Source organism: Rissa tridactyla, chromosome 12, assembly GCF_028500815.1.
Source record: "Rissa tridactyla isolate bRisTri1 chromosome 12, bRisTri1.patW.cur.20221130, whole genome shotgun sequence".
In the NCBI taxonomy this organism is placed as follows: domain Eukaryota; kingdom Metazoa; phylum Chordata; class Aves; order Charadriiformes; family Laridae; genus Rissa; species Rissa tridactyla.
In genome coordinates this window covers 8,460,626-8,480,357 of record NC_071477.1, presented here as the reverse complement: position 1 = coordinate 8,480,357, position 19,732 = coordinate 8,460,626, and the positions used below count along the sequence as shown (strand labels likewise).

The window sequence follows — 19,732 nt, the reverse complement described above, 5'->3', positions numbered from 1 at the left end:
CTAGAGAACACGTGTTTCCTTTATGCTTTTTTCCACCCTGAAGCATGAGCCTTGTGCAACGGCCACCACGACCAGGCAGCAGTGATCACGCATGGGTGCTCCCTGCCCCTGTTGGAAGGTCGCACCTTCAAGGCAGACTTGTTCCACACCATTGCCTCCCCAGCACTAAATACACTCACTAGCTCAGGTCCTGAGTAAGTGTCAAAATCTCAGCACTTTTCCATTCGATCAGGGCTGTTTTCAGAACTCTGTTTTCCTTTGCTCTTTAGAAGTTATTTATCATTTTTCTATGCAGTCAGCATCTTTGGGCACTCACAATTTGATAATTTGATATTCCTTTCCAGGGTGATCACAGTACAGGAATTACCGCACATATCACTGCCATTCTATTTTAGTGTGGGAACCAACATCCCTGGGGCAAGCCCCAACTGTTCCCAAGAAACTCATTGAGACTCTTGCGCTGCTACCTAGTTTTTCTGTTGTTTCAAGTAACAAACTAAAGCACAACCCTGGATCAGGGATTTAAAAACAGAGTCGCTGGAGTGAGACAGCATGCTGCCTATTGAATTTGCTCTTCAGGAGACAAATGCTCTGCCAGAAAAGTTTCAGCACTAAGTGTGAAAAAGCCATCCCAAAATTTATTCTCAAAATGTCAACAGAAACGCATCAGTAGATACTCAAAACTACAGAGTTCTTAAAAGTCATACATTCACAACGCAGAAACTTGACAATTGGGATGCCTCTCACATGGTCTATGTAACAATATCCATTTTACAGTGTAAACAGGTACTGGTATGTTCTTACTTACAAGTCCAGCAGGAAAGGCACAACTCGGCATACAGAGATCATAAGCAAGAATCAGGTGCAACAACATTACACAAACTTTTGGTAATCTGCATTTTTGGGGCCTTCCACGACAGAGACTGGACTTGAAGATTTCCTGCAGTCAACAACTAGACTTTTCTTTCCATTGCTCAGTCCTTCCATACCAAATGCTCACTTTCCAGTCTGGTTTAGATCCCATTACACACACAGTTCCAGCAGACGTTAGAGGAATAGTGAAAGGTCAGTCCAGTAAGTCTTCAGGTGCTTCCACTAATACATCAGGTTTTGGTTTCAGATAGTGCATGGAAGCATCTGCTTGAATCTCAGTTCATTACAGTGGTCATTAATAGAAAAATAGACACTACAACTACAAAAGGAAAAAATGAGGTAGATAACTTAGAATCCAGATGACTATCCCAGCAACCTTCATACAATACACATGGATCATTAATTACCATTTTGGTAGAATGCAAATTCACAGACCACCAAGAAACTTAATGACCAGAGTAGGAATGCCATCCAAAAACCCACAAAACATTTAACCTAAGCATGAATACTTCATATTTAAATACAGGTTTACACAGACTGATCTTCTAAATTACCCAAATGAAAAAAAAATAAAAATAAAAAAGTCTCTTGCTAAGGAAACCAGTTCCCATGCCTAATTGCAACAGTCACCTGAGATTCCTTGCAGAGCTTTTAGACCTGACTTCCCAAGGCAAGTCTTCCCTTTCAAGAGAGGAGAGAAAAAAAAAAAAAAAAAAAGTATATACATACCCACCCATGCTTGTTTGGGGCTCTCGGTATTGAAATAAAACATCTAGGAAAAACTGCACATCTTTGGAAGTAGGAGTTTTGGCACTATACTTGGAGGACTGTCCTAGTAGTAGTATTAAATAAGCAGCAGTCAACAATACAGAGAATTAGTTCCTTAGGAGCAGTGATTAAAGAAAAACAGCAACTTTCTTCTCATAGAACTTCTGAGGCAAAAAAAGGAATTAAAAAAAAAATTTGTAGTTTTTATAGCCATTATAGTAAAAAGTACATTCAGAAACCACACGGAGCCAAAAATCCAAACAGAAAAAACTATTTCTAAGAGGGTGGCAGACATTCTAGGATATTTACCCGCATTAATAGTTTTCATTTCTCATCAGTAAATAGAAGCTTTTCCATCAACAGTAGGTTGTTTCCACTCTATTCAAAACCCCCAAATATTTCACTCTAAACAAAGAGGTAAATATTCTAACCTTTGGAATTTCAAGTTGTAGAAACTTCTGTAAGGCTGTACACATTAAAGTCACACGTAAGAACTACTTTGCAAGACCCGCATCTTTCCAAATAGAAGGAAATCCTATTCTTTATTATTTACTATTTGCAAAGCAATATCATGATTGTACTCTGGGCAACTCTTACAAAGACAACCATAAAATCATTTGCACGTCAATAGGAAAATAGGAGGCTGAAGTGGAATCTCTTAAAAATATATGTTTGTGTATATATATATTTGTTCTTTCTGTACGTCAGCTTCACTTGAGTTTTTAACTAACAGCAATTTTGTTCTCCTCCATGAAGTGAGGGAACTGGTGTTTTGGCACATTGTCTGCAGCAGCACCACTGGCCTTCTCCGTATCAGAACCAGTCCCAGACTGGGTCCCATCTATTTTGGAGACCGTAGCGGTATTTATTGCCGAACCACCCCCAATGGTGACTGGAAGGGCAGGTAAGCCACCGCTCTGGATCACCGAGATCTCGTTAGTCTTCATCGCTATGCCATTGCTGAGTACCGCTGCATACTGATTCCATACTGTGGGGTCAATGCTCACTGAAGGAGGCATTATATCCTTTGGAAACATTTCAGATACCTTCTTGGGATCATTCCCCAGCAGAGCCATGGGGTTATCAATCGAAAGCCTTCTTCCCCGTCTGGCAGAGTTATTCCACATGTGAGTTCCTACATGGACCTTCCAGAGGGGGAAAAAAAAAGTGAAGGGAATCATTAATATTGCAGGGTTTTTTTTATGGTATACCCAAGTTCTACTTTGCTTACAGCCAAGTTGCTCAAAAGGAGTCACGTATACTCCACTTGCATTCGGGTAAGTATTTAAGCTGGCTAGTTCTTGTTCTCTTGCTGGCGTGTGTAAGACACTCTGAATCATACATATGTACTGTCTGACATCACTATGGCTCTCTAGTTTACTGCCGAAGTGGTTTTACACTCACTGTATTTTCCCTCCCCATTTATGCAAGAGGACTGAGGAGCTCAAAGAGGTTCTCATGGGACGCGAGAAGCCTCTGTGCAAGCGAGAGAGCAAATGGATTAATTTGACAGACAATAAGGACAGACTTGCAGGACTTCAGCAGGTGCTTAGACACAAAATCCCCAAGTACTTTGTGCCATCTCGGGATTATCCTCTCAGTTTTATCCCTCCTCATCCTGCATGGTGTTTCAAGCAGTGCAGTGTGATGCATGTATTTTGTAGGCCTCATTTTGTAGCATTCAGTCTATAAAATCCTTATATCTTGACACATTGAAATCCAAATGAAAATAATCAAGCAATCTGCTTAGTAAGGCTAAGTCTTTCCTACCATCCAAAAAGGGAAGTCAAGGACAGTAGCAAAGACTTCTGTGTGTGATCCCAGTACACTGTTTAGCAAATTGTGTGAAAAAAATCAGGAAGGAGACACAAAAGTCAAGGCTAACCATTTGAGGAACTAAAAAGAAAATCAAAGTTGTCCCCAAGGGCAGGACAAGCATTAGCTAGTCTTTCCCTCACTGGTATGACTTTCCCCAACAAAGGGGATCACAACATAAGGGACAACTTACCTTCAGGTTTCCTTTTGTTGTGAAGGCTCTCCCACAGATGGTGCAGGCAAATGGCTTTTCACCAGTATGGGTCCGTTCATGAATCTGAAGGGCGCTGGCAGAGGAGAAGTTCTTCCCACACGTAGTGCAGATGTGCTGTTTGGCAGGACGGCAGAATTTCGGTCGTGGCACGAGGAGAGGGGCAACACCAGGGGAGAGAGCTGGTGGGCCAATGAAATGGCTAGTGCTAATGGGACGCTCGCTGGGCATCTCCATTTTTATAAGGGCTGGTGGGGCTCTGACAAAAGCAGCTGGAATACTACTTCGACCTGGAAAGAAAGCAAAGATAACATTTATCCCAAATTCCTTCTGCTTCCAAACTTAAGTCTGGCTAAGATACCAGAGGCCCTGGCTTTAGAGCCTGACAAGTGTGACCGCAAAGCCCTCCAAAGCCCTGTGGAAGGGCTGCTATTACACTTGCTAGGATGCCCTGAAAAAAATCAGTTCATCCCTATTTTTGTTGGTGAGCTTAGGAGATAGGAAGTCTCACCTTCTGATCAAATTTAGATCAACATCAGCCTCAGTGCTAAAGAGCTCGAAAACCCCACAAAAGATTCCAGAGTTTTAATGCCACACTCTCGGGTTAAGCAGTTTTCCACGACACAGAAACGTGTATCTTTTAGAGAGCTATAGCGAGGTATCAGATGAGCCCGTGAAAGACAGTTAAGTGCACAGCCTCTATTTATTTTAAGGCCCTCTATGCTCCCCCTTGCAGGAGATGACAGCACTTAAGTCTCTGAATTTTGTTGAATTTTGAGTGAGTCAGCAAAAGTTTCCAGGGCATATGCCTCTATCCTAATAGGGGTGAAGGAAGAGGGGAAAGCTGAGGAAGTTTTGACTCCTGTTGGTCCTTTTAGAGATGGATTTCCTCCAATCCTACTACCCCACACCAAGTTCTTGCAGCATTTCATGTTACTCACCATATTCTCCATTTGCAAAGTGTAAGCCGGGTTCTTCTTTAATGACCTTTCGACCGATATTGCCGTAAGTTAAATCCAAAGCACCGACGACCCCTTCCACTTCTGCAGAAGTGTTCTCAGGACCCTCTGATTTATTTCCCGTGCCTGTATCTTCTTGATTGTTGAAGCTAGGTGACTTTGACCTTACGCTCTCAGCTTGGCTGTTGGCTGGGGACAGAGCCTGGAGCGATGCAGACTCAGAGGCAGCAGGACTCCTGCCGTTCTGATAATCTGGATCTCCTGCCACAGAAGACGAATCATTTGTCATGCCATCACTTTCTGCTGAGCCGTTGTCACTAGACTTCAAGCTGCTTTGCCGCTGCAAGTTCAAAGCAGAGTTGACGATCTTCATCTGATTCTCCAGAGCTGCAATACCAGAGAAGGTGGCTGCCGTGGATGGAGATTCTGATTGTGCATCGTACGGAGTAGGAGGTTTTGAAGAACTCCTAGGGCCATCCTGAGAGTCCAGGTCCTCTTCCATCTCTATGCTTTCCACGGTCTCGTCCGGGCGACTGATGTCTCCGTTCTTCTCAGCCACAGCTGGATCCACATCAGTGTTGTCGCAGGCGTTTTCCGGCATCGGTGTATTGGGTATCTGTCCCCCCATATGCATGCGGATATGCTGCTGCAACACAACTGCGTTTGTAAACTTCTTCTGGCAAATAGGACATGAATGTTGCATCTTCAAAGGAGTATTGGCCCGGTGGACACCATAATGAGTTTTAAGGTTCCCTTTAGTGGAGAAGGCACGGCCACAGATTTTGCACTTGAACGGCCTCTCTCCAGTGTGAGTACGATAATGCATTTTGAGTGAACTCTGGCAGCTCAGCACTCTGTGACAGATCAGGCACTCGTTGGGGTCAGCAGTGGATTTGTCGATATTTTCAACCAGTTGCTGAAGCTTTGATGTTTCTGAGCCTTGCTCGTTTGACCCACTTACATGGAAGATGCTCACGCTGCAGGTAGCTTGTGGTGAACTCAAGCTCTGCTCTGTTCCCGATTCATGACCGACCGCCCCTGATGAGGAAGAGCCACCCTCACTTTCTGGAGAAGGCCTTGACTGCAGATCATTTGAGAAGGTACCAGGCAGGGACTCCTTAACGCCTGCTAGGCTGGAGGCGGTCTGAGGTGCACTGGTGGCCGCAGAGGTAGGCAGGGTTGTTAGGAGAGGTTTGCTATCCACAATCAGGTTAGACTCATCCAGTGGCACAGACATCCCATACGGGATTCCAGTGCTGGTGGGAACATTGTCCAGGTGCTCAGGAACCGGGTAAGGATTCATCTTTATGTGGGGGTATTTGTCTTTATGACGCTGAAAATGCACTTTAAGGTTTCCTTTGGTTGTAAAGCGGTTACCACAAATGTTACACTTGTAGGGTCTTTCACCGGTGTGGGAGCGGAGGTGGATCTGCAGGGCACTGTCATTGCCAAAGACCTTGCCGCAGAATTTACACTTGTGTTTGAAGAACGGTTCTTCTGCATTCGGTTTGCTTTCAGACACGCTAATGTTGGGAGGTTTTCCCTTCCCCTTCTTTGAGGAATCTATTACAGAAGAAACGGCCGAAAGCGGATTTTGGAAGATGACGGAGTTGGAGGACTGAGGTAGCAAAGGATTTGGGAACCGAGAAATGGAGCCAGGGAGGCTTCTGCTTGCCTCCGGCTTCAAGGGGAAGGAGGAGGAAAGCCCAGCAGCCAGCGAGCCGGCGGCCGCAACGCCAGTGTTAGAATGAGGTAGTTTTCCTTGCTTCAAGGATTCCAGTGATAGGCTCTGGCTTCCAGCTTTTTGTCCGATTAAAGCAACAGCAGCCGACAGCTGCTGAGACATGTGAGCGCCCAGAGCTTTTAGTGGATCAGTAGCAGCTGCTATGGAAGGATGCAGGGCATGGGGAGCCATCATGGCAATCTGAATGCGAATTTGCTCCGTCAGCTGTATTTGCTGGAGTTGCTGCTGCTGCAAACACACGAGCTGCTCCAGGATCATTGGGATAGCATTAAAACTGGCTGCCGAAGAAGAGATGGCATCGGAGGTCCGCTGGTTCACAGCCACTTTAGTGCCACGTATCGTCTGCAAAGTCACATTAGTGTTTGGTACTTTGGATTTTGGTAGATAGCTTAGCCCAGGAGCCGCAGGCGTGACGGGGGGTTCTATTTTAAGGTACATTCCTCCCACCGCTTCAGCATCCATTTTTCCTTCTCTCTTTTCCATAGAACCAGTGCAGCCCTTTGCCTGAATGTCCTTGCGTGCCCTGCTATCCATCCGATCACTTGGAAAGCTCCCTAGAGAAGACTCGGAGAAGCTCTCAGGGGGTACTGTTCCCTCACTGTCATTCATGATTAGAACAGGTGGATTTTTAGTGCAATTTTTCTTATGCTCAAGGAATTCAGAGAGATCAAAGAATTCTGCACAGCATTTCTCACAGATTTTAGTTTCCTCCGTGCGGCACCTTTTGGAACTCATTTCACCATCTCCGTCACCTGGGACGTCTTGTGGACTCCCTTAAAAATAAACGAAAGTCGCATTGTTAATAGCTAGATTTAGACTATTTCCTATTCTTAAGATCACCGACTTCGCCTGAATTGCAAGTTAAAGACACCAGGCACCGGCATTGAGTTTGCAGCTCGATCTGAACTCCTGCTCTTTGTTTTGCTGCTAATTCATTTGCAGCCCCAAAGAAATCCGCATCTTAGTTCTGTTTTCAATAAAACCAGTAATATCGCAAATCCCTTTACAGAGGTAAAGGGATGGTGCAGCAAGGCAGCCAGCACCTGCAAAACAGCTCAAAGGAACACGCCTCAAGGAAGACAGAGAAGATATTGTAACATTGAGCAAAACATCCTATAAACTTGTGTTTGCCCTTCAGTCTTTAATCCTCAGTTCACCATCTCACAGAAATTCACACAAGATTGTTAACACAACAATTTTAGAGCAGCACACTGAACTATTAGATGACATTCACTCCGCCATTATGGAAGTCATTACTACCGAAGAGGGCTGACAAAAGCAAAAGCAAGTCCAATATTAGCTTTTAAATACTTCAAAAGCACGCTCACATTAAAAACAACCTCTAAAAAGCCACAGGAGTAAAGAAAAGATGGTTAACTTACAGAACCCCACACGTAGGTACGAGCCTACATTGATACTGATGATTATATTAGAGAGCGAAGCAACAAGTCCTGCTCGCAAAACACCCGCAGCCGTTTTGGACCCGCTCAGGACGGGGTGTTTCACTACATCCGTAATTCACCTGCTTTTAGGGAGCTTGGAGGAGGGGGCAAGGAGAGCTGGTCAGCCAGTCCACTCCTGCCCTGCCTCCATCAGCACCCCGCTGATTAGACTGCGCGTAATTTGCACGCGGACCAAAAAAAAAAAAAAAATCATTCAGGGAAATATCGGAACGGGAAGAGAGGTTAAGAGAAATTCTACACCAAAACAGGATGTTTTTGCTCATGTCTAGCCATCCTTCAAACAACAACTCGCACACAGCTCGAGGCGGGCGAGCACACGGGGCATGGAGGGCTCGGGAGGTAAGACTTGAGGCTCACACAGCTGAGGGGGAGGCGGGAAGGACTGCAGATAATTCAACGACCCCCATCAGGTGAAACGTCCTGTGAGTCCCATTAATTAACTGGCCCAGTTTTGATGGGTGCCCCGGGTGCAGTAACCGAGCGCATCCCCTCCCACGCGGCCGGCGGGGCACGCTGCAGACCTCCACCACAGCTGAGAACCTGCGCTGCGACATCTCCTCTGTTCAGGTCTTGCGTCTCCAGTAACTCACCCTGGGGCTCAGCTCTGGTTCCACGTTACAAGCCCGCACTGTCTTACAAGGGGAACCCAAGACTCTGCAAGCGCAGGAGCTATTTGCGGCTTTCATCTTAAAGGTGTAACTGAACCACACATCTGATACATGTGTATATCCTGTACAGGGCAGGGTGAGGGGAAGCATGTCCAAGCAACGACTCAAGCACGTTGAATTACTGTTTCGGGGTAGCATAAGAGCTCTGTATGGGAGGATACTGCAAACCTTGACATTTGTTAGGGTCACAAGGGTATCGTACATACATTCAACAAACCAAACTTCCAACTGTTTAATATTGAGTGTACATGAGAGTTTGTTATTTTTCTTAAAAAGCAAACAACTCGATCAATTAAAAAAAAATGCAAGTATCAAAGGCCTGTTATGCTATGGTGTGCAGAGCAATAAATCCAAATGTATATGTATGTAATTCTGTTAATCACAGACACTTTGGGGTTACAAGTATCTTAAACGTGGGGGAAAGGTGCTCTCAGCACAGCTATGATCAAAACTGTTTGGATCCCTCATATCTAAACAGGGAGAATTATATATTCCTGCCCCGCCCCCCGCCCAAACAACTTCCACAAGTGAAGGAAATGAAGAGTACAAGCATAGTTTTAGCATACATTTCCTGCCCCAAATATCATTAAATTGATGCCCCTAAATTGATTTAACTCTATGGAAAAATATACAGAGAAATCCAGTCTGCAGACAAGTACAAGCAGCACATGATTCAGAACTCAGTCAATAAATTAGGGTCAACTGAAGCCAAGAATGGATGTTTTTAAAACACATCTTTGCAAGAGTCTGAGCAGATATAATGGGAAAGAAAGCACTGGTGTTGAAAAAAGACAAGAAGATTCCATAACTACTCTGTACTCTGACTGGAGAGGTCTTTACTTCATTAGTTTCCTAACTATTTTCATCCACTCAACAGGTATTCCACAGAATAGGCTAAAACACCAAAACCTCTTGTCCAAATCCTTTAGGGTTTAGGGCTTTAACAGTCCATTCTCCCAGGCCCAACTACACAGTTTCCCCATGTTGCAAAATAACCTTAGGTTCTACCTTAGAAAGCACAAAGGTCTTTCTCCCACAGCCCCTCCTCCGTGAGCCCATGCATGTCACCCTGCAGTTTGCACCTCCACAGTGGCCATGCAAAATGTCTCAAGTGGAGCAGAAATGTCTGCATGAAAGCCTGTTGCCCACCCCCAAGGAGATATTCCAGGATAACTACGTCTAGACACATCCTCAAACTTTAACTGCTTCAAAGCACCTGATCATTTATCTCCCTGCCCTCAATAGCACTTTCTTATTTTTCCACTTTTCCACTGATAAGACCACCGTAAATTCAAAGCCCCTTTCTCCAAACTCCAGCACAGCCCATGCTCCTAATTTTCATAATTCTGAGAAGCTCCAGAGGTAGCTTTTCTGGTCCTAAGCACCAGTTGCCATCCCAGAGGAAGAAACTCCAGTAAATGGAAGGGACCTGTGTGCGGCAGGTTACCAGCCCTGCCCCTGCCTGCTCCCACTGCCACTGTCACACCGTTTACTTTCCAGTTACCCTGTCTGACAGTCAGGCAGACAGCTCAGGACTCCACATAAATTCAATTCCCAGCTCGTACCGACTTGTTGCATGATAAGTAGGGAAGAGTTGTGCCTTATATTCTCTTCTACCTTAGATAACAGGGAATATAATAGCTTTCCCTATCTCAAAAAAAGGTTTATTAAGACACAGTCAGTGGGAGCAGGATGCTCGATTATTGTGTAGTAGCTGGAATAACACAGGAGAGCAATTTACTGTTTCTTTAAAAAAACCTGTCGGCTTCTGTGAAACTCTTCATCTTGATTTCTAGCTACATCCTCTGCCCAGCCTCGAAGGAGCACCCAGCGCCTGCAATCAGAGCACCTCATTTACCCAAACCCCCGCAGCCCTGCCCTCCCCCCCAGCAGTTATCTCATGAACTTAACGGTCTGAAAACGTGGGGCTTCTCTGCAAGGACACCTCCCTGTACAGCCAGCTCTGTCCACATACTGTACGAGGATTTACCGGAGCCCAGAGCCCTGCCACAGCAATTGCTTGTGCACTTCACTTAACCCTCTCCCAAGGCTTCCCAGGGATAGGGCTTCTACTGTTTTTTTTTATCTCCCCACCCCCGAATTTCAGGAATGTTATCTCTCAGCATCTAGTTATCCAATAAGTTAGAAGAATGCAGTAAACCCAGCAGGGGGGTTAGATTGAATCACTGGCAAATGGATGGAAAAAATCCACTATTGTGTAGGACAAGGCGGTCATCGACAAGGAAGGCTGATAAAATCCACACAGCTCGCATTAATTTTTTTTTTTTTTTTAAGGGAACCAGTAAAAGAAGAGCGAAGTCTTGTCTGGTTTGATGTAATTTCAAAATGGGTGCTGCTGGTCTACCACTCACCTGAACAATTACTGACCTTCCCCCCCTCCCCTCAACTGTGATAAAATTATGTTTCACTTGAATTGGGAGGAAATGGTCAGAGCTCAAGCTTTCCTCCCCCATTATTTTTTTTTCGAGAGTTTAATACCTTTGGTGAGCTTACTTTTTTCACAGACTGCATTTGATCAACTATTTTTACTTTAACAAAAACAAAACCATCCACTTTCACAGTTAAAATTAACTCATGAAGGACTAGCAAGTACCCACTCCAGCCCTAGATATGAAAACCTCTGCCATCAGCTCCTTCTTGCTCTCAGGCATCGTGCTTCCCTGATTTTTTTTTTTTCCCTGTTCCCAGCTGAAAAGCTACAACTTACAAGAACTTTTAAACTGTCCGAAATTTCCCTTCTCCCGCTATAAAACACCGTTTAAAGCATTTTCTTTGTAACTATGACAAAAAACCACTTCCTCGAGTAAGAAAAATACACGACTGATTACTTACAGAAATGTTCCAATGCCCTTTATGTTTTCTACGCTGAATTGATCAGTAGCATTTTTCTACCCAAGAACAAGCCAGAAACGTGTTACACCTAGCAATTAGCATTTCACGTGCTTTCAGGTTGTCTCTCAAGGCTTTAGGGTTTTTTTATTATCTACCTACTGATTCGTCCTTTTGATTATCCACTTATTCGAGCGAAATATTCGGCCAAGGGCAGAGAAGTGTTAAAACGGGCAGGAAAAGTTAAGATGGGAGGCACTGGCTTCAAACGGAGGGCACGGCAGGGCCCCCGCCGCCCCGCTCTCCGCACCGTCTTTCGAAAGGGCTTTAAAAAAACAACCAAAAAAAAAAAAACCAAACCCAAAAATCCACCCGATTTTCTGTCTGCCGCCTTATAGTACGCCGGGGAGTTACCTGCCGGAGCCTCCCGCAGCCCCGCGTCCCGGCGCCGGTCGGTGGAGGGCACTCACGCCCCGCGCTGCCCGCCCCGGCCCCGCCGGGCCACCGGCCGCCCCCGGGCGGGGCCACCCCGGGGAGCACCCCCCGCCTCCGGCACCCACCCGGCCTCAACACCAACCCAGGCATTACACATTATAACGACTTTTTTTTTTTTTTTTTTTTTTAAACTTCTCGCCCCTGCTGCAAGATAAAGCAATAAACGGCAAAAAAAAAAAAAAAAAAAAAGAAAAACCCGAGGTTTCGCCCCAGAAGCGGCAGCAGCGGCCACCCGCCCGCGGCCCTACCTGCTCGGCGGTGCCGGTCCCCCCGCCGCCGCGGCTGCCCCGGACCACACTTAACACTAGTACAGTGTTTAAGACCGAGCTAAACGGCACAAACCCCGCTGCCAAGGTCAATTGCATGAGAGTCCTAATTGTGAGCCTGACATCAACTTACCACCCACAGCAAGCGGGAGGAGGCAAAGGTTAGAGCAGCAGCTCTGTCAAAACGTCACATGCCGCCGAGCCCAGCAAAAGGCCTTCATCACTACAACCAATATAATGTTTCACTTACGTAAAAGGAAAAACAAGCCGGGCATCGTCCCGTCCCCCCCCTTCCCACCCCCTCCCCGGCTCCCAGGCACCCTCGCACCCCTCACACGGCTGCAGCACCCCGGGCACGGCCGGGGGATGCTGATACCCCAGCCCCGGTGGCCAGGCCAGCCTCGGGCAACCCGAAATTAAACTAAAATAATAATTAAAAAAACACCACAAAACTTGGGTTTCCTCGTTAAAACACCCCTTCCCCCTTTCTCCGCTTCTGCAGAGCTCAAAGCACGAAAAGCAGATCTAAATAAAGGAAATCTCCAATTTTTCCCTGAGAAAAAGTGGCAGTTTGATACTGTATTATTTTTTTAAGAATGAATCACATTTTTTAATGGCAGCGATCCAGCACAATGGGCATTTTCAACCCCTTTGTGAAAATGCTAATTTTCAGTATGTAGCATTATTCTCCAGTGACCACCTGCTGATTTTTTGACCTGTTAATTGATCACCAGGTTAGCAGAACCGTTTCTTAACACGCTGCATTGTTCACAGAGGTGGGTCCCAAATCGCTTTGCAAGAAAAAAAAAAAAAAAGGAAAGAAAAAGAGGAAAAAATAAGGGCTTCATTTTATTATTACTATTATGTATATACTCGATAATGTCCCACACAAATCCCTGCGGGATTTCGACTTTGTTACGCAGCTTCATCACTTGTTATTTACGGGCACACCTGGAGCGGGGCGTACCAGGGCTATTTTGGAGGTTTGCGGGCGATAAGGGGCACCGGAGCCGCGGGTTTTATTTCTGGTGGCAGAAGCGGAGATCACGCAGTTTCAGTGCGGGGACCCGCACCGGCCGCTTCCCCCCCGGGCCGCAGCGGAGGGTCCCGCCGGAGCGCGGCCGCGGGGCGGCGCGCAGCAGCAGCACCGCCCCCCCCGCCATCGCTCCGGCCACCGCAACAGCCCCACGACCCACAAAAAACGACCCCATCCGAGGCGGCAGAAACCCCCCCCGGCGGGGCGACAGCTTCGCCGGGTCCCCTCGGCCTGCGCGATCGCTGCCCCAGCGGCAGGAGGGATTTCCAGCCAGGGTTTTGTTGTTAAAAGAGGGTGGGGGGAGAGGGGAAAAAAAAAAGAAGCCCCACCACCATCAACAACAAAAAAGCAGCTGGCCATTGCCCCGGAGAGCACGGTGTGTAGCGATCCTCCCCTCCCCGCACACCTCCCCCGCCCCAAGCGGGCCGCATCAGGAGTTATTAACCCTTTTGTTTCAGCGCAGCCCCGGAGGTGGCTTTCCAGCAGTGGGCAGAGATTTACATGTGGAAACATCACCTCCATCCCCCAACCTAACCATATGCACAAAGGAAAACAGTCATGCATTAAACATGGGATTTATTGCCTTCTGGCCAGCTTGCTGTTTCTTAAGTCACCATTAACCGGACCCAACAATTGCACATTTCGACTCAAAGAAGAGAGGGGGGAGGAGGAAAAAAAATTAAGAGCCCGAACCTCCTGCGGGCTGGGAATAAGCAGCTCCTGTAACGTGCATTTGTATCGATCAGCTCTAGGGATGGAAAAACCCCACACAAAACCCGTCCCTTAGGAGGGCAGAGAACCCAAAGAAAGTTTTTGGGGGGCATATAGAAGCGTTTGGGCACAACGACCACAACAACTCTTCTAAATAACCGCAGCCCAGGTCAGCTCCCCGGCAGCCCCCACCACCACCACCTTCCCCACCCGGGACCTGCCCTCCCGGGCTCCGCTCTCGCTTCGCGGCGGGACGGGCACCGCGGGAGCTCCCCCGGCTCCGCGGCACCCGGGGCGGCAATAGGCGGGGGGGAGCCCGGGGAGCCGCCAGCCCCCACCCCGCGGGGAGATGCCGCTCCGTCCTGCAAAGCCGGGCACGGTCCGGCAGCCCCGACCCTTCCCCGCTCCCGTGGGGGACACCAGCAAGGGAGCGCCCCCCCGCCCTTGCCCTGCACGCCCACCACCCCCACCAGGAGCTCAAGGGCTAATTTGAGCGCAAATTTAGACTTTCCCCTTCCCTTAGGCAGGCTCGGGGCCGCCAGCTGCCCGAAAAGGAGGGTCGGCGATTTGCGGTACCGAAATCCCCCCACAGCGCCCAAATACAAAGCGCTCCCGCACACCCCACATTAGCTCACCGGAGTTATTTTAGGAAGTCGGAAATCAAAGATGGCTGGAGGTCAAGCTACAAAAGGTCCAGGGCGATTGTGATCTCCAACAAAAATAGTCCGAGCGCCCTCCCCCCCCCCCTTTTTTTTTTTAAGAGCCCCACAAAAATCCTCATAACTACCGAGAAAGTGTTAAATACATCGGGGAAACCAAACTCGAGTCGTTTCCTACCCCTGCAAAGACCGTTCGCAATTCCTTCCTCCCCCGCCCCCCCCATGCCCTCCGCCGAAGGGAGGCTTTGGGGTTCCCCTCCCATGAGGCTGCACCCCGAGGGCAGCGCGGCCGGGGGGGAGGACGGGACGACATTGGGGGGCGGCCAGCCAGGCAGGGCGAGGGACCCTTCGGACAGCACCGCGCAGGGTTGCGCCCCGGAGCAGCCCAAGTCCAATCCCCCCCGCCCCCGCGCGAAATACCGAGGGGCCGGTGCCCCGCGGAACAACCCCGAGCTGGGGGCTCCACAGGGGCGCGGGGATTTAAATGCCCCCCAAAAAGCCTGCGGGGAGCTGGGGGTCGGGCTCTGCCGGGAGCTGGGGGAAAAGGAGCGGGGGGTGAAACACGAGGGTGGAAAAAGCCCCCCGGCAAGAGCCCCTCGCCGCCGCCTCCGCGCATCGGGAAAGTTGGGACCCGCGGAGGCTCCGCGCTTACCACTTGCAGCATCTGGGGGCTGCTCCTCGGAGTTGATGTGCTGGGGCTTCGCCTGCTTCCGTCGCGACATGGTGCACCAGCATCGGGAGCAAAATAGTAGCAATTATTTTCCTCTTCACAACAAATTCCTAGAGTTGGGAAATTACCCCCATTGGGCGGAATGCGCATGTCAGAGTAATTATGATTATCAATAATGCATTGCGATTTATCATGGGTCCCTGACAGCTGATTGGCCTGAGTCCAAGGGCTCACAGATTATTCAAATAAGGTCCATTGATCAGGGCGCAGCGGGGCACGCTGGGCGATGTAGTCCCTGCCCGGCCCGGCCCGCCCGGGCGGGCGACAAAGGCGAGCGCCCCGCCGGGGACCGGGGCCGCCCCCCGGCAGCCCCCCCCCGGGCAGGAGCCAGCGTGGAGAGTAAACAAACAACCCGGCAGCCCGACTTTCCAGGCTGGCGAGGGACAATACCTTTGTTATCTCACCTGCGCTTTTTATATTGTGCTTTAAAGACTTTTTTTTCTTTTTTTTTTTTTTTATTTTCTCCCAAAGCCCAGGACAATGCTAATTCTTCCCTTTGTCGTTAGATAAGGTGGAAAAGGAAAGAGCACCGATTGTCCGAAGGGACGAGCTGGAGGTCTCCCGGTGGTGTGGGCGAGTTCAGGGGCTTTAAAAGCGGATCCAGACGGTGCGTAATTATGCTTGGCGTTGGTTCATTTGTTTAAAGACTTCTTTTAAGTCTCACTTTCTGGGAAGCTGGCAAAATTGAGCCAACAGTATTTTTAACAGAAAATAAAAACTTTAGACATGTAAAACGCTCATGCGAAAAACTTGAAGCAAGTGAAAAAACACCACTTTGAAAGTGTTTGCCTGTACTAAGTTAGCTGTGTATGTACATAGTGGAATAATTTTCATTTTATTCCCCTCTTCTGCTGGTGGGTTCTACGTGAAAATGCTCCAGATTTAAATCCGCCCCAGCTGGGTGGCCCCTGGCGTTTGGTGGCACACTGGGGGTAGAGTCCATGCGGCCAGAGGCGATTGCAGGACCCAGCTCAGCTGAGGCTCGGATTTACTTCGCTGTAAAGCCCCCGAGTGCTGTAGAGTCACCTCTACCCCTCTCATCCCCACTGAAGCCAGCTGGACCTTCATAAGCAAAAAACGTGAGGATCCTTGAATATATGGAGACATGTATTGCGAAATCTTCGTGGAGACATGATTTTTTAAATTTTGTTTTCACATAGAACACCTCACAAAGAATGAAATGGTGTGCTAGAACACACTGGAGAGAGATTGATTTGATGAAGAGATGATTTTGTTGATTCGGAGGAGCAGGGTTCAGAAGATCTAAGTTCAGTTGAAGTCGGACTCAACACGCACTTGCCATCGCGTTCATCAGCAAACAATTAACCAGGGTCTGTGCCTCAGTTTCCCACCTGTGAACTGAAGGTGACATTTGCCTGGCTGCAAAGCTGTTGTGAGGATAAACACCCAGCCGAGATTACGTGGGGTTCAGGAGGGTAATGTAGAGTGGAAAATCCAAATCTTACCAGACAGCAGGAAGGCGGAGGGAGGAAGCAATGGTACCTAACGAGGCCACACAGTTGCCACAGGACATTGCACAACACCACAGTCTCATTTCACCAGTTACTTTAGTGGCGTTTCCACTTTGTAAAAACCCTGGGGTTTGTACAACATTTATTACATTCTAAAGCTTGTGCGTACAGTCATGCCAAGTGTCCATGGCACTGCTCAGGATTACGTCTTTTTTTTTATTGTTGTTGTGATGCCTGAGGAGGGGGAAGCTGTAGTTTGCATGGGACAGCCATGAAAAGATCTTCACGTTGTAGACCAAGGTAAACAGCGCGTCATGATCTAATTAGTTATATATCCTCTTGGGGTTTTGTTTTGTTTTTATAATGTCTCGTAAGGGGTTTTATTTAGCTAAGGATAATACAAACCTTAGAAAAAATCTTGCAGAGCAGAAGGTATCACCCTCCTCCTTGGACAATTACTGAGCATGGAGGTCAGGGGACAATTTTTGTTTTTCAGGCCACTTTCCTTGCCCTTTCCTCTGGAAGCAAATAACGCTTTTACAACCCCCTACTCATGATGCACTTTAATGGACACGTTACATCAACAAAACCCCTGTATTTACTGATATAAAATAGAAGAGATTAACAGGTATTTAAAATAACTCTGACCATTTTTATCTGGCGATTACTCCACCTTCATGTTGCCCACGGAGCTTCTATATATTTGTTTGTTTAACCAGCAGTTTGAAATGCTCTTTGTTTCCAAAGTGTGTCCTGAGGAAATAGACTGTTAAACAAGATTGATACCAATTGATCCACAGATAGATATTCACATTGATGAATTTTCTCCTTTTACACTCGATATGCTCAGTGTAACCAACAGATTTTCATTTATTACGCATAATGCTACCAACCCACACCAGCGAATTTATTAAACAGGCTGTTTTATGTATCAAGCTGAGAGACAGACAGCCCTGTACAGTAGATCCATATTTAAAATAGGCGACTCATGTGGAGCATTTGTACTGAATTTAAAAGAATATATTATATGAAATCAATGGAAGTTTTAGTATTGATTTCAGAGGACTGGGATTTCGCTCGGTATGGCTCTAACACGCTGAAAGAATAGAAGACGTGGAAAGTGTTAGTTTAAAATGAAAGATAAAAAAGCAAGGGGCGTTGCTGTGCTTAAGGCTGGGAAGACAGCAAAAGTAGGAGAAAGAGCACAACGGACTGAAAAATACAGGGAGGAAGAGGAGGAATGTGACCAAGGAAAAACTGTCCTGATTATATTTTTCAGGGAAGGTGTTCCCAGGCAGTGGTGATTATAAATAGGCTACGCTGAATGATTACATCATACGCAAAAGGCATGTTGCTTGGCTTTAGCGCGATCATATGGATTAGCATGATTACAGCTTCTGGATTTGAAAAATAGCAGGCTTCCTTTTCTGGCTTGACATTTATTTATTTTTTTAAGGAAAGTCCAGAGGAACAATCTTCTACCACCAACAGAGCTGAGGCATCATCCTCGATAGGCATCCTTCCAACAGCAGCCCAGCCCCACCCTCCGAGCTGATAAAAGGAGGCTTTTTTAACGCCCCGTGTTATGAGCACGTGGAACTCATTGCCACAAGAAACCCTTGCCAGCGGCAGGAACCACAGCTCTGCCCAGCCCGGGAAATTCCTGTCTTCAGGAATGTCACTGCGAAATGAGTAGGACTATGGAAAATCTGATAAGTATGTCTGTGGGGATATATATAAAAAAATATAGATATACACAGACGTTTGTATATCTATCTATGTATATATGTCTCCATATGCACTTACTAACTCCCACCAAGGTAAAGAACGTTGTCTTAAAACCTGTGCTGTCCTATTCTTGCTGGGAAGAATGCACAAATTTAAAACCTAGTTCATCTTTTTTTTTAATAAATTCAGAATTTAAATGTAAATAAAAATGCCTTTTCCTAAACTGCACTATGTATTACCTACATCTTTATAGTTTGAAGAGGGGTTTTGTTTTGTTGGGTTTTTTTTGTTTTTTGTTTTGTTGTTTTTTTTAAACAGTCTTAATATACTTTGAGGCACACCAGCAGTTCACTTTCCTCCTGTATCCTTCCCCCTGTACCTTCCTGCGGCTCATCACAAGATGAATCTCCCAGTGTAGGCTCTCAGGGCTTGTCTCCACTACATGGAAGATGACTTGAATGTTACCCTGTTGGAACACATTTAGGAAGGCTAAGTTTGCTGATATGAAGTTGACCATAGCTCTGTAGGCAATGTAAATCAGGGTAATTAACGTTCATTGTTGGGCCAGTTAATCAAGATTGAATGCAGAGACCCAGACATTCAAATTCAGAAGTAGTTAATAAGTATGTTAAATTGCATGTTGGTAAGTACTTATGACTCCCGCAGACTAGACTCTAACTGAACCCAAAATCAGGAGACACTCTCTTTAGACAGTTTTTATATAATTATAACTACTGTAATTAAGGGATTTATTTTTTCCTACTTTATAAGAAAATAAGGGTTATGTTTTTCCTTGGTCCATCCATCCATCTTCCTTTTTTTGAAGCTGCTGACCACTTCAGTCGAACCTGATAGCAGGGGAGCAGTTTCACAGACAGGAGTTCGTGCAAATTGTGTGACAATCAGCATCTGGATAGGGAAGAAAGATCCAAATTAACGTCCTCACTGAAAGACAGAATTATGGCTCAAACCCTACCCCCACGGCAGCCAGCAAGCCAGATAGATAGCACCTACACACTGCGGGTCCATCAGCCACGGTGTTGCTCCAGATCTGCACACACTCGCTGGCACCAGCCACCCACACGGGTTGTGGGCATTGGACTGAGCAGGGAAAACACCGAGGAGTGGGAGAACGATGGAGCACAAACCTGTAGAAAGAAGCTTCCTTATCCCTCTACCCAGGGAACAACTTGCTTATGGACCTAGGGATGCTTTTAGTCCGGCTGCAGTTAACACAGCCACAATATAGCTTAAGCACCTCCCGTGTGGGAGTTGTCAATACAA

General features: G+C 47.0%; 1 protein-coding gene across 2 annotated transcripts; it reads right to left on the bottom strand.

Moving 5' to 3' along the window:
* Nucleotides 1-279: 279 nt before the first annotated feature.
* On the bottom strand, nucleotides 280-15,563 carry SALL4 (spalt like transcription factor 4). 2 transcript variants are annotated; one of them, XM_054218858.1, is made up of 4 exons: nucleotides 15,171-15,563; nucleotides 4,609-7,143; nucleotides 3,650-3,957; nucleotides 280-2,786 (listed from the first exon to the last, which is right to left on the bottom strand). In XM_054218858.1, the coding sequence occupies exons 1-4, from the start codon at nucleotides 15,238-15,240 to the stop codon at nucleotides 2,364-2,366; spliced, it is 3,336 nt and encodes a 1,111-aa protein (XP_054074833.1). In that variant the 5' UTR covers nucleotides 15,241-15,563; the 3' UTR covers nucleotides 280-2,363. The 2 variants fall into 2 exon arrangements, with proteins under 2 accessions (XP_054074833.1, XP_054074834.1); XM_054218859.1 differs by lacking the exon at nucleotides 15,171-15,563 and adding an exon at nucleotides 14,495-14,553.
* Nucleotides 15,564-19,732: the final 4,169 nt, after the last annotated feature.

Bases quoted from the DNA above. Each gene is read 5' to 3' on its own strand.
- SALL4 (XM_054218858.1), bottom strand. From the start codon at position 15,240: ATGTCGCGACGGAAGCAGGCGAAGCCCCAGCACATCAACTCCGAGGAG. The intron at 7,144-15,170 runs GTAAGCGCGGAG...TTTATTTTTAAG, and splicing joins GCCCCCAGATGCTGCAAGTG to GGAGTCCACAAGACGTCCCA. The intron at 3,958-4,608 runs GTGAGTAACATG...CTTTCTTTCCAG, and splicing joins CTTTGCAAATGGAGAATATG to GTCGAAGTAGTATTCCAGCT.